At 43.1% G+C, this 13,372-nt stretch overlaps 1 protein-coding gene across 1 annotated transcript in view; it reads left to right on the top strand.

The window, feature by feature from the left end:
* The first annotated feature begins 2,045 nt into the window (after nucleotides 1-2,045).
* UBR5 (ubiquitin protein ligase E3 component n-recognin 5) overlaps nucleotides 2,046-13,372 on the top strand; it is a 140,873-nt gene continuing 129,546 nt past the window's right edge. Inside the window, exon 1 of the mRNA XM_025209929.1 lies at nucleotides 2,046-2,278. Within this exon, the coding sequence (XP_025065714.1) occupies nucleotides 2,166-2,278 (113 nt within the window). The 5' untranslated portion in view covers nucleotides 2,046-2,165. The remainder of the gene's footprint in view (nucleotides 2,279-13,372) is intronic.

Below are 13,372 nucleotides of genomic sequence, written 5' to 3'. Positions count from 1 at the left end.
CCCCCCCCCCCCTTCCTTCAGTGGGGAATCATGTCCCCCTCCGCATGTGGGGTTGGTTCATGGAAGGACGAGGCCTGATCTGGCACATGACCCAGGACCCAGTGTGCCAAGTCCAGGACTGTGTGCTAGCTTTGGAGCCATGTGTACAGCTTGGGACACTAGATCTGGGACAGAGTGCAGGTTCTCAGGGTGAATGCGGTGTCAGACCTGGTGTGTCCTAGCAGTTGGTTCTGGATGCGGCATGTTCTCAGGCTGAAGCACCCCAGGCCCACTGCATGGCTCCAGACCTGCTGTACTGGATTCATCTGGGGGCACTATCTCCTTGCTGCATGGGGCTAGCAGCAGGTTTGGCTCCCTAACCTGCTGCATGAAAAAAATACAGACTATGTATTGCATGAAAAAAATGCATGAAAAAAATACAGACTATGAGTAATTCAGTGAGGACATATAACTGTAGTTTCTGTGTTGTAACAAAATAGATAGCTTAGTATAGCATCATAAGACTATGATTTGAAAGAAAATTTTGAGAAAACAGTTTATTGATTAACACCTCTACGAGTTGACAGAACTGGCCAGTCATTGCTGTTTTATGGCTGTTGACAGTAGGATTTTCTGTCAGATTTTTGTGGCAATAGAAGTATAACTCAGATAAATCTGAAGGCTGCTGGAGGACTTGCAGTTTTAGGAAACGCATTGATTCAAAGAAAAACTTCGTACTGGCTGCTTTGAGTAAAGACCACCAAGCACCAGTATGAGCTACAGGCAAGGATGTGGTGGGTAATTCAAGGCCAGTGTTTGTATCCATAACTTTTTTTTTCCTGGTAACCACAGGAGTCTTCTCAGGGCACCAGACTTTGCATGGGGGAAAATCAGTAATAGTCAGAAAGGAGATAATACAGAACCTACCTTAATTTGCTCAGTTCACTCTGTGTGTGTGTGTGTGTGTGTGTGTGTGTGTGTGTGTGTGTGTGTGTGTGTGTGTGTGTGTGTGTGTGTGTGTGTGTGTGTGTGGTATTGTTGGTATTAGTTCATCTTAACTGTACACAGATTCATTTTTCCTACCAGTTTGGCTTTATGCCATCTTCTCCCATTTATGAGCTCTCAGACTTTTTTTAATTACTTTATCCTTCAAACTTTTTATTCTTTCTTCAATTCTTTCCTATTTCAGCACTTCACTCTGACTAGAGCCCTCCCAAAATAAGTTTTTAAATTACATGGAAGTACCTGCACTATTGTCATGCGACAATAATAGATGTATAGATTGTAGAGTCGGAAGGGACCACAATGGATCATCATGTCCGACCCCCTGCCCCTGGCAGGAAAGAGGACCGAGGTCAGATGACCCTAGCCAGGTGACTATCTAGCCGCCTCTTGAAGACCTCCAAGCTAGGTGATAGCACCACCTCTCTTAGAGGCCCACTCCAGATCCTGGCCACCCGTACTGTGAAAAATTTCTTCCTAATATCTAACCTAAATCCACTCTCAACTAGTTTACACCCTTTATTCCTAGGAGAATAGTTTTTACCCGTTATTTCTCCTAATGGTAGGAGAAAAGGAAATATATGAGTAAAGCAGTGGGAACAACGATAGGTCCAAGTCTTGTTTAGTTTGTATAGATGCAAAGCTACAAAACACAAACCTTTCCTTTCACCCACATTTGCTGTTGTCTTGCTGGATTGCACCTTCTGTGGGGCCCATAATCAGGTGTTGGAAGTGCCTTAATAATCATGCAAATGCCATAAAAATATGGTGGCAGCAGGGGTTAACTTTTTATGTGCAAATTTTCCTTTGCAGACTCTAAAACAGAGAGCCTGAAAGTAAAAATGAGAGAGAGAATAGGAAATTACGTCCTTGTTTTTCATAATTTAAATATAGGTATTGTGTAGTTTCTTGCTAGATATAACTTTAGACTATTAATTGAAATAAGGCATTGTTTTATCAGTTTATCATTGTTTTACACATTCTTACAGCAAGTCTTCCTAACTTAGCACTGCTTTCTTTTATATTTCAGCTGCATTATATGCCCTCTAGGTGGCGCACAGTTATTCATGGGTTTTCCAGTCTTCATTTATCCACCATTTTGTTATCAGTGACAGATAAACTTATTTTTTTTTATTAACTGTGTCCTAGCTAGTAATTGTCTTAGATTTCAAAGACTGTACTTCATGGAGATGAATGTAAATAGCTGTTTACATTTCACTTGTCTACACTGCAGCATTAGGAAGACATCACATGATGGCAGTCTGTTTGAAAACTGGAGTTCCAAATTCAGGCAAAGGTATCTAATTAAAATTATGATTTTTAAGTTTCCCATCAGAATTTAACTTTGGTAAGGAAAGTGACTTGCTCTTCCCTCATATTGCTTCTAGTGGTTGAATGTATCACTGCTGTGTTCATCAAATCATACGTCATAATTGTTTCTTTAATTCTTTAGTGATTTTAATTTTCTTTTGCAGGACATGCCAATGGAAATTGCTTATAATCTGTGCAAATAAGAAAAAGCTTAGGCTTTGCTCACGGTTTCTAGAGAACAGAAAATTGCCTTAAGCACTGTAAAACAGTTAGACAACCTACAACGCTGTAAAATAGTTAGGCTTTAGTTAAGCTTCTGCTATGACTGCTTCTGCTTATTAGTATAATCGTGTTTTCTTTTGATCCTGCTGTATGTGTATCTAGTTCCCAGCTTCTTAAACTGTTTTTCAAGACAAGGGCCGTCTCATTTGCACAGTGCCTACCACAAGGGGCAGGGGATATGCCAGTGCTCTTGCAAAAAAAAAAAAAAAAAAAGAGAGAGAGAGAATTTTAAGGTTGTCTTTTTTTTTTTTTTTAACTTTAGGATTTGTGAACTTTGCTCATCTAACTCTGACACTATCATAAGGTCAGAAGTCAGTCTTAAAGTTAGTATTAAAGATGCTATTATTAGATTAAATTATGGCTGTGCATTTTACAGTAAATTTGATTTAGAAGAACACTTTCTTTTCTCTCATTTTAACAATATATATCTACATTGTTGGCCTGATTCCCCAGCTCAGAACACACTATTTCCAGATTGTGTTCTAGCCCTTCAAGACACTTTTTATTGGTTGAGCCCACAATCTTTAGCAACCCCCAAAATAACAGTTCAGCATAAATCCAATAGCTACCTTTTCCCCTGACCCTGAGGCTTTCTTGCTAAAGTATTTCTGCTTTTGGTAGTCCCATAGAGCATTAGTTCATTCTCTTCCTCAGACTGAGCTCTTTCAGAGTTGATAGGATTCAGGTTAGGCAGCCCAGGTCCTTCCTAACAGATGTGATTGGACTTAGTATATGGAATAATTATCTTTTCTTAAAAGGGTTCTGCCACAAATCAGAGTTGTCCTTCATCTGGTCCTTAACAGGACAGATAACCCCGTTTGCTTCTGTAAAAACCCATCCAACCAAATGCATCAAAACTGCCATTCTGGCAGGTCAATGCAAGTTATCTCCTAGCTTGCAAGATGTAGTCTACAAATCTACTGCCTCCCCATTTAGTTATTTTTTTAAAAATGCAAAAAAAGCTCTACTATGTAAAGTTACTCTCTGAACCCTACTTATTTTCCTTCTTTTTCAAGAAGGATGGACCCCCCCCCCATGTACACCCCATTCTGTGCATTAGATTTTACAGAGTATTTATATTATGTTATTGATGTTGTCTTTGTTCTCTTCCTTCAGCCTTTCATTGCCTTGTCCCTCTGCCCCTCCTTTGTATAACTTTGTAAAGTTTATAAGCTTCTTTTGGGTAAGGGGGGGTGGTCTTTGTCTGAATCAAGGGTCCGAGGACATCTAAATAATTAACCCATAGAAGGTCTTCTGCAAGATTTGTGTTGGAATTTGAAAATTTGATCTGATACATGATTTCTGCATGCTGGATCACTTTAAAGTCTGTATGAGGACTGATCTTGGGTTTTGTCGTCTCCCACAAATGTTCAGCCTGGGCACAGGACTTCTCATGTCAGCAAGCACACTACTTTACCTTCAGACTAGTGGCAACAGCCATGGTCAGTTCCTCAATCCTTCACACCTTGTTACCTCCGTTCTTATGCTACATTCTTATTGCTGAAAAGTGCAAGCGTCTTCCATGGGAGGAGAATCTTGTAATGCTTTATCTTAACCACTTAACAGTGTTCTTGCTGCTGACAGTACTTTATTACTATGGCTCACTGATACCATTCCTGTGAAGGAAAGGATAGTGCTTTATGGAATATACTTGTGTTGATTACACATCCTTAAAGGAGATAATTTATGTACACAGATGCTGATCCAAATGGTAACTTGATCTGTTTACTTTTTAGGAACTTTGTGCAGAAAAGAAGGTGGAATCTTAGTGTAGTTTTAAATTTACCCAAGAGTCTACCAAAAATTAAGGAAATCTTATAATCTTTTTTGAAGAGTAGCGTTGGCTGGTATCTATTACTGCATAATTTCTTTAGGATGGTAGTACCCAGAGGTTCCAGTTAGGATAAGTGAACTTGTGCTGGGCACTACACAGGTATAGCAAAGAGTCCCTAGATCAGAAGGCTTTCAGCAGTTTCTGAAACTCAGAAAGGACCTTTGTAGTAATCTAGTCTGACCTCATGTATAATGCAGGCCATAGGATTTCTCAGAGTTGATTACTGTTTGAAGCAGAGTACATTTTGGAGGAAAACATGGTTTTGTTTTAAATATTTGTAGCGATGAAGAATCTATTGCAGCCCTTCCTAAGTTGTTCCTGTGGTTAATTATTCTCATTGTTTTCTTTCCTTTTTTCATTTTTTGTAAGAGTATATTGTTTTTAGTCTGACTTTTGAAAGTTGAAACTAGATGGCTTTTGTCTCCTGGACGGCCGGTTATCTTTGTCTGCTAGATAAACTAAAAGTAGCCTATTAGTGAGGGCACTTCCCTGGCTGGCAGTAGAACTGGGTTCCAGTCCTGTCTTCCAGAGTTATTTCTGTTTTTAACCAATGACCTTTTAATGCAGGAGTGTCAAAGATATGACCAGTGCACGGAGCCCTATCATCATGGGTCAGACGGACTCTGGCATGCTGCATGCAACAGATCACCATGCTGGCCCTATGAGACTGATTTAAGCCAGTTCTGGTTTGTGGGCTTCATGCAGCACATGTGGGGCTGGACCAGTGCTGCACGTAGCATGCATGCAGGCAGTCTGCAGGCGGCTTGGCCCATGGACTGACGCCTGGCTACTCATCTGGCCCCTGGGACTGAGTGTCTTTGACATCCCTTGTTTAATGCAAAACACACACATCCTGACAGCAGTGGTGCTCCACTTTCTGCAGCCCATCTTCTTGGGTTATAATAGCCATGTACAGGCATTTACATTTCTACTGGGAGAATTGCTGCTCTCCTAGTAGAAATGGCAGGCAAACAAGTGTTCACTGAATTCCTGCCACAGGAAATATGTTCCTTCAGGAGAAAAATCTTCTGGGTGACACCTGGAAGATCTCCCTTGTGAGAGAAATTCATTGGCAAGAGTGAAGGCTTGTGTGTTCCTCAGTCCAGTCTGGGAGGGGAGTAGTGAAACTACTGTTCCCCAGCTATTCCCCAGACTTGACCTTGCCTGATCTGGGGAAGGGGCTGGGGGTTTTGCCTAGACTAGTCCAGGAGGGAATGAGAACAGCAAGGCAAAGCCTTTTAACCACTATTCAGACCACGGTTCCCAGTCTGAGGATCAGGTAGCAGGGTTTGACAGGCTGCTCCCTCTGCTCTAGGCAACCAGGAGCAGATTATAGAAGCAGCTGATCCTTGCTCCCTGCCTTCTCCTCATACCAGGGTCCCCTCATTGCTCCCTCCGTGGGCAACGTTTATAGTCCACAGGGCCAGGGTTTGCTGTGGGGAGAGCTCTCCCCACCCCATTCCTGATCCCACAGGCTTTAAATTACTGTGTGCATTGTCCAGATGGGCATCAACAGGATGATTTAAAAGCTGGGGGCTGCCTCTTGGCAACTTGCCCCTTTCCCAGGCTGGGGAGAGGACAGGCTGTCAAGTAATGGGCTCCCTGTCAGCAGTAGCCCTGGGAGCGGCCTCTTACTGCCTTCTGGCTAGAGAGCTCACCTGTGTGGAGCTTGCCTGTGGCTAGAGAGCTCACCTCTACCCAGGGGCTGGAATGTATGTATGCTTCTGCTCTGAGGCTATTTTTCTGTTGGTAAGAATTTAAGAAAAGTTCTGACTGGTAGAAATAAATGCCTGTCTGTGGCCATTGTCTTGTACATGGAACTCTTCAAAATTTCACTACTCCTACAGTCTTTGAATCACCTGTGAAATCTGTCAGTAATTGTTTTCTTGCACATGTTCAGTGTCAAAAAATATAAAATACCATAAGCCAAGGTTAAGTCCCCATGAGCCCTTGTTAGAATTGTATATCCTTTGGTAGTGATTCTCCATTACCCATTTTTTGCCATCTAATGTATGCTGAATTGATTTTGACTATAGTGGTTTCTTTAGGAAAAAAAAAAGTTATGCAGGACCAAATCAGGTGCCCTTTAGGAGTTTCTTACATTCAACACTATTGCATTTAACAACCACATTTATCTAATTAAAATATCAAATTAGTATGGGAGTGTCTAGCTTCAATAAATGTATGTTGATTGGCATTAATACTTTTAATGCAGTCTTGTATTGTGCATGTCATTATTTTACCTGTGATTGTCAGTCTGATAGGTCTGTATTTAGCTGGATTGTTCTGTTTAACCTTTTGAAATACTGGCACAAACTTCAGTTGTCTTCCTCGTGTCCCAATGTTCAGGTTTGTTAAAAATCAACACTAATGGTTCAGGGAACTCCTTAACTTGTATCAAAATTTTCAAAAACTAGACATTGTGGCAGGGCATTGTTTGTGCCTGCCACTCTAAGGGCCTGAGACAGCAGCTGGCAGGGGCCTGATTAGGGCAGCCATTTTAGATTCGGGGCTGCCCGCTATAAACAGGGCATTTTGCTGCTGGGAGGCCAGGCAAAAACATTGCCTGGCTGTAGGGCTGCTGGTCTCATCTGGAGGTAAGGGGGGAGCTGTAGGGGATGGATAGGAGGCTCCTGGTCCTGGGCTTGACCTAAAACTGCACCCTGCTGGGATTGGGTGCTGTGGTGGGGCTCCCAGTGGCGTGGGAGCCCCCAGGAAATGCCAGGCCAGTTACCACCCTGGTGAAAGGCGGGTTGGGGCGCCTTAACCCCTAGCCCCCACAACCGGATGGGTTACCCCTTTGTAGGGTGTGGAAGGTAGACCCCCAAAGAGAGAGTGGGGCCATAGACTCACACCTGTCTGTACATCCCCTGACTGGTCAATGCTGGGGCCAGGACCGAAAGGGTCGAAGGGCCAGGGGCCCACCGCAGGGAGGGCCTAAGAGCTGAGGGCCTGGGGTTCTAACTAGCCTGGCGGTGGGCCAGGCCTAGAGGAGCCAGAGGTCCCGGGGGGACCACATCCGTAAGGGGAAAGCAGTTTAGGGAGCTATACTGCCTAGGATGAAGGTGGAATAGGCTGCCTGAGGAGAGGAATCCAGGCGGGGTTCAACTAGTAGGATTCTGGGGCTCGGCGAGGGGCCGGTGATTGTAAGAACTATGGATGCCATCTGCGAGGCTTGGGCTGCAGTGTAGGGGAGGAACGGAGCCGCAAATAGCACCCTCTGGCATCGGGGCAAGAAATGGGCAGCTTCCTGCTTAATTTTCATCAATTAATTAATTACCAACAAGGCATGGCAGGTGGTTAGCCCAGGCGCAGGCTGGTGGGCCACAGTGAAATTGGCCTAGAGCAGGCCACCTGTTACAGTTATCTTTACTTGCTGGTTTAAACATGTCTGGCTTTAATAGCCTCTCTTTTCTATTCCAACAGTAATTCAGAAGGATGTTAAAGTTTTATAATCATAACTGCAGCATCTGGTCTTCTCCCAGAAAGAAAAATTTAGCAGCATAGGTTTAGAAAGGACACGTTGGGTCACTGACACTCGTTTCCCTTGCGTTGCCTTTTCTGCTTTATTGGTGATTTTTTTTTTCTTGGTTCTAGCTACTAACATGCTAATACTGTTGTTGGGATTCCTTTCGTCCTTTACAGACATGAGTGGAGGTGCTTTTAAATAGTGGAGCGGGGAGATGTCTACCTGCATGAACTAGGACTTTTGGGATCCTCCTAATTTCATCAGGCTTGTATGAGTTTTCATGGGAACAGAATTTTAAGGCCTGCTTCAATGCATAGAAGTTCTAGAGAAGGGATTAGCTACCTTTCAGGCTATGGGCCGGATTGACCCAGTTTGGCTTAGAGGCAGGGTCAGTGCATGGTGGACAGGCACTGGGACCCAGCAGCCACAGCTTTTCTCAGCAATTGCCCAGGAAAATGTCTACTGCTCCTGCTTTTCTCCCACAGTGGCAGGAGAGTGTCTACTAGGGCTGTGCGAAATGGCTGCGTTTCAATTTGGTTTCGGATTCGGCAGTTTTGGAGGACACTGATTCATTTCGGTGTTTCGGATCACTGTCCTGTTTCGTTTCAGCCGAATCTGCTTCGGAGATTTGACTCTGCCGAATCTCCTCCAAATCTGTTTTGAACAGGCTACAAGCTTCACACAGCCCTACTGTCCAGCTGGGCAGGGTTTTGGGCCAGGGGCTGCAGGGCCTCAGCGGGGAGCAGTGGTGGTGAGGAGACTCCCTGTGCAGATCTCTGCTCCCTGTGGAGACAGGTCGCGCGGCAGGAAAGTGCTGGTCTCTGCTGTGCAATCTGGCTCTGCAGGGAGCAGAGATCTAGGGCTGCACGGGACAGGTAGTGGTGGAGAGGAGACCCCGTCACAGATCTTTGCTTCCTGTGGAGTCAGGGACCAACGCTGCCCTGCTGCATGACCTGACTCCACAGGGAGAGGAGATCTGCCCCTAGGTCTCCTCGCTGCTGCTGCCTGCCCTGTGCAGCCCCACATCACCAGGGCAGGCAGTGACAGTGAGGAGACCCCCAGTGCGGATCTCTGCTTCCTGCAGAGCTGAGTTGTGCGGCAGAGACTAGCAGGCTTGCTTGTCACTGCGCTGCTTCCCTGCCCTGCGACCCAGCATGGCAGGGATCAGAGATCCATGCGTGAGTCTCCTTGCCTGCACGGAGGGCAGCGGCCCTCTCCCCAGATGAGCCACCCACAGCCCTGTTCTGCTACCTACTGGGGTCCTGCTGCCCCCGGCCCCAAGCCCTGTCTGGCTGGGCAGTAGGGCTGTTCAAAGCTTGCTGCCTGTTCGAAACAGATTTGGAGGAGATTCGGCTGAAACGAAACAGGACAGTGATCTGAAACACCAAAACAAATCGCTGTCCTCCGAAACAGAAGCAAAACACAGCTGTTTCACACAGCCCTATCAGTTCCCACTCCCTTGCTAAGTCTTTGTGTAGAGTCCTCAGGAAATAGTCTTAGGGTTACCATTCCCACACCAAGAGAATTCTCTCCTGACTACACATAGGGCCCTAAAAGCTCCAATCCACCACTCCAGTACTTTTACATCCAGCATAAAATGGGTGAAACAAGAGTGAAGTCTTCTCTCCCATGGTTGATGCAGCAGGGCATAAATTCAGGATTATGCACTCCAGACAGCATGCCCCTACGTTAATAGGAGATAAACATAAAAATGAAGGGTAAAATAGTCTAAATAGTGGGCAGCGGTGAGGAGACCCCTGGCACAGGTCTCTGCTCCCTGCGGAGCTGATTTGCGTGGCAGGGCAGCAGTGTATAGCCGTTTCCCTGCAAGCCTGGCTCTAAAACGCTGACATTTTCTGAAACAGTTCCAAAACAATGCCTCGTTTCATTTTGGAGATATTTCTGAGCCTTCTGTTTCGATTTGGATTCGGTGTTTTGGGTGCTGAAATGGCCCAAAACGCTTTCAAAACGAAACAGCTGCTGAAATTTTGCACAATTTTGGAAGTGGATGTGAAGTCTGTGTTGAGGGTGGGTGCTGTTTGTGCTATGCTAGGCATTTGAGGCAGCCCAGGGAGGCTGATTTAACTTGGACGCACCTTCAGTTCAGTATTACAAAGTGCTTTTTCATGTCCATCATAGCTTTGCAGCAGGATCCAAAAGTGACCGAAGCTGTATTAGCCCTTCCTGCCAATTTCAGGTTCTAATGGTAGCAGAATTAGAATAGCCAACTCCCCAGCTCCAGATTGGGGTATCTATGTCTAAACCATCCCGTTATTTGCTTAACTTGTTCTTAAAAGCTTCCAGTATGAGTTTGCCTCAAGGTTAACCAGATGTGAGTCCTTTTATGGAACTTCTGAATGTTACAGCTGGGGCTCCAGCACCACTTGCTGACTGAAACTGCCACCTGATCCAGTTCTCTGAGCTGTTGAATTTAGTCTAAAATATCTGCACTTAACAATATGTAGTGTTTTACTTCTCTGCTTGATGTTTCTGTTTCATTTGAGTGAACTTACTATGGGGTCATCAGAAGCTAGATGAGTTGACCCATTTAAAAATGTAGGTTTAAAAGCTGCACAAATAAAAATTTTCAAATCTTCTTTGAAGAAAAAAAAAAAAGTTCTGTTCATGTAAGTTCACAAATTATTAATTCAGCCATATAAAATATGGGCGCTTGTCTTTATAGTTTTTCATGCAAGATAAATGTATTAGTATTTGCTATTTTCATTATATTCCCATCTGCTGAATATTTCAATTTATTTTTTTTAACTCTTCTAGAAATTGTTGGTTTTCAGCAACAAAGTGAACAGGAGGTTTTTGAAGAGAAGGTGGTATATAAATTCTAACTATACTTAAAATAAGTTCTCAGCTGCAAAGTACTCTTTTTCTTTTTTGTGTTTTTTTTGGGGTTTTTTTGTTGTTTGTGTTTCTCCTCTTGTAAATCGTCTTTTCTAAGCAGGCAAATATAGAATCTGAGAATGTGAGATTTCTTTGGCTTTTCAGTCTTGGGCTGTTACACAGAATGTATAGGAAGACAAGCATGCTGATCCTAATGTCTGAGCTTTATGCTTCACTAAAATGCTTAAGCATTTATTTTCTAAAATCTCAGAGCAGTGGGAAATCCATGCTTTTAGTGCATGGAGGGAAACTCAGATAATCTAACAAATTGGCCAGAAAGGTAATGTAGGTTCTGTTTATGATATGACGGTAGTATTCTGGGTAACACTGAAGAATATGATTGGAAAGTAGAGAATTCCCTTTGGAAATGTAGTATGTCAAGCAATCATTGTTGAGATCTGGAAGGTCTTTAATTTTTGGATGCTCAAATTAGATCCCTCAAATCCCTTTATTCATTCTAATAAGATGAATGAAAACATGTATAAAACAGAATGTTACCTTTATGAATTTCAACATGAGGGAGTGTGGTGCAAGTTTTTTAGAAGCTTTAAACTATTTTAAAATGGCTTTATTAGATATTTCTGTAAAGCAAAAGCTGGTATTTGTTTTGAAATGGAATTGGTAGGGCATCTCTTACTATGCTAACTGGGCAAATGAGTTAAAATTAACACAACAGGCCTAACTGTTTTTACATCAATAGAGGCACATTCTGCTGATCAGTTTCTCTGGAAGCATAAATATGTTCACAGGAATACATTTTTGATTAATTATCATCTATTTGAAATATTTGACTTGTCAGTGGTGAGAAAAGTATCAATGTATGCATGTTTCCTAATTTATGTAATCTTAAAGTTAGGAAACTCATACACATGCACGCAGTCCTTTTTTCCTTTGCCTCAGCCAGATTTTCCATGCTTTCTTTGGCAAAACACCTGGCCATACAAGTTTCTAGTTCTGCTTAGTCTTGGTAAACCTATGCGTGTTCCAACATGGCACTGGGCACTTTTAATTAGCCCACATTAGGTGTCAGCATAGTTGGACCTTTAAATCCTTCATAAACATCACGGCCACTTGCCGTAAGAGTAAATTAGGGGTCAGCAGCCTATAGGTCACAAACTTGGATACCAGCAGCATTTTGGTGGCGGGTTGCATGCATGTTGGAGTCAGTGCGTGTGAAGGTGGGAGAGAAGTGGTGGCAGTGGCAGCTGGGTTAGAATCTCTGATCTTCTTTGGACAGAGCTGCATTATTTTGGTCCCCTGCTCTGAAAAGGTTACTGACCCCTTGTGTAAATGATAGTCAGAAGTTGTCCTTGTCTTCATGGACTGTCAGTAGAGGGAGTTGAGTTTCAGACCTTGCTAGTTGGCTTTGCGTGTTTACTGACTGCAGAGGACTGATGGAATTGCAGACTCTGCTTGCTCCCTTCCTTGAAATGGAACGCGAGGCTCTTCTGTCCCCAAAGTTGACCCCCTTCTACTCTGTCCTCTTCAACTTGTTGTCTGGAATCTTCCCAGCATCTGCATCTTTGTCCCAGTCCTAGTCTCATCCTCCTTGCCATCCTAATTTCCTTCTTCATCTGGGCCTGTTTGTTTTTTTTCCCCCCCCTGTCCTGCTTACTTGTCTGATCTGTCCTATATCTTCAGCAGCTACTTTTTGCCTAATCAGACTAATTCTTTCCACATTCTCTAGCTCCTTGCGGGAGCTCTTTCCTTGTCCCCCATTAATTCCTAGTTAGTTTCTGGCCAGTCTTAGATTCCCTTTGTCCTCCCACCTAGTTTTCTGATCTCAGTTTTCCCCCTGCCAACTGGGTCCTGTTTTCTTCAGTAGCTTCCAGGAATATTGCCATATTCTGTCCCCCAGCTCCAGAGCATGGGGTTGCTAGAGCATTCCCAATAAATTTTTGATTTTGTTCATGAGCAAAGCTGTATGCTTTTCCTTATTATTTTGGAAATGGCTGAAACTTTTTGGCTGTAATTTCCTAAAATGTTTGACTGAGGGGAACACCTCTTATGGAAAATGATTAGTTTAGTGACATTTTATAAGCAACTGAAAAAAGAATCTAATGGGAAGTGTTGGGCAGACTTAGTAATAGGTGGTGATGCTTTCTCATTTTTCTTCCCCTTCCCCCCATAATTAACCTATATTTAATTATGCTTATCTAAAAGCTTGTAAGGAGTTATATTACTTTAAACTGTCCTTATTCTAAATTAAAACGCATGTAGTATGTTTTCCTTGAAATGTGTGTGTTGTGATACTGTGTAACTGGAAGTAGGTAGAATTCAGGTTACGGACAGAATCCATCCTCTGAATTTTCTTCCTTTTCTTCCAATAAAATCTTAGTATTAATCGGCATTAATTTCTTGCATATTATTTTATAAGCTTTTCTTTCTGCTTGAAAACTTTTTTTTCTTTAGAGTTTAGGGCTGAGATCTGGTGGTTCTGGTGTGAATCAGAAGTTCTTGATTAATTATAAAGTAAAATAAAAAATGTTTCTTGTCGTGAAGGTATTTTACTTTGGGGAGGGATCTGTGAGCGCTCAGTTTAAGAAAGGGTTAATTTTAAAGTGTGATGGCATTAAGTTTCTACCAGAAACCTTTTGTTA

This window comes from Alligator sinensis, unplaced genomic scaffold, assembly GCF_000455745.1.
Source record: "Alligator sinensis unplaced genomic scaffold, ASM45574v1 scaffold1115_1, whole genome shotgun sequence".
In the NCBI taxonomy this organism is placed as follows: Eukaryota; Metazoa; Chordata; order Crocodylia; family Alligatoridae; genus Alligator; species Alligator sinensis.
Note: the sequence above shows the minus strand (reverse complement) of the source record. Positions and strands in the feature narration are given on the sequence as shown.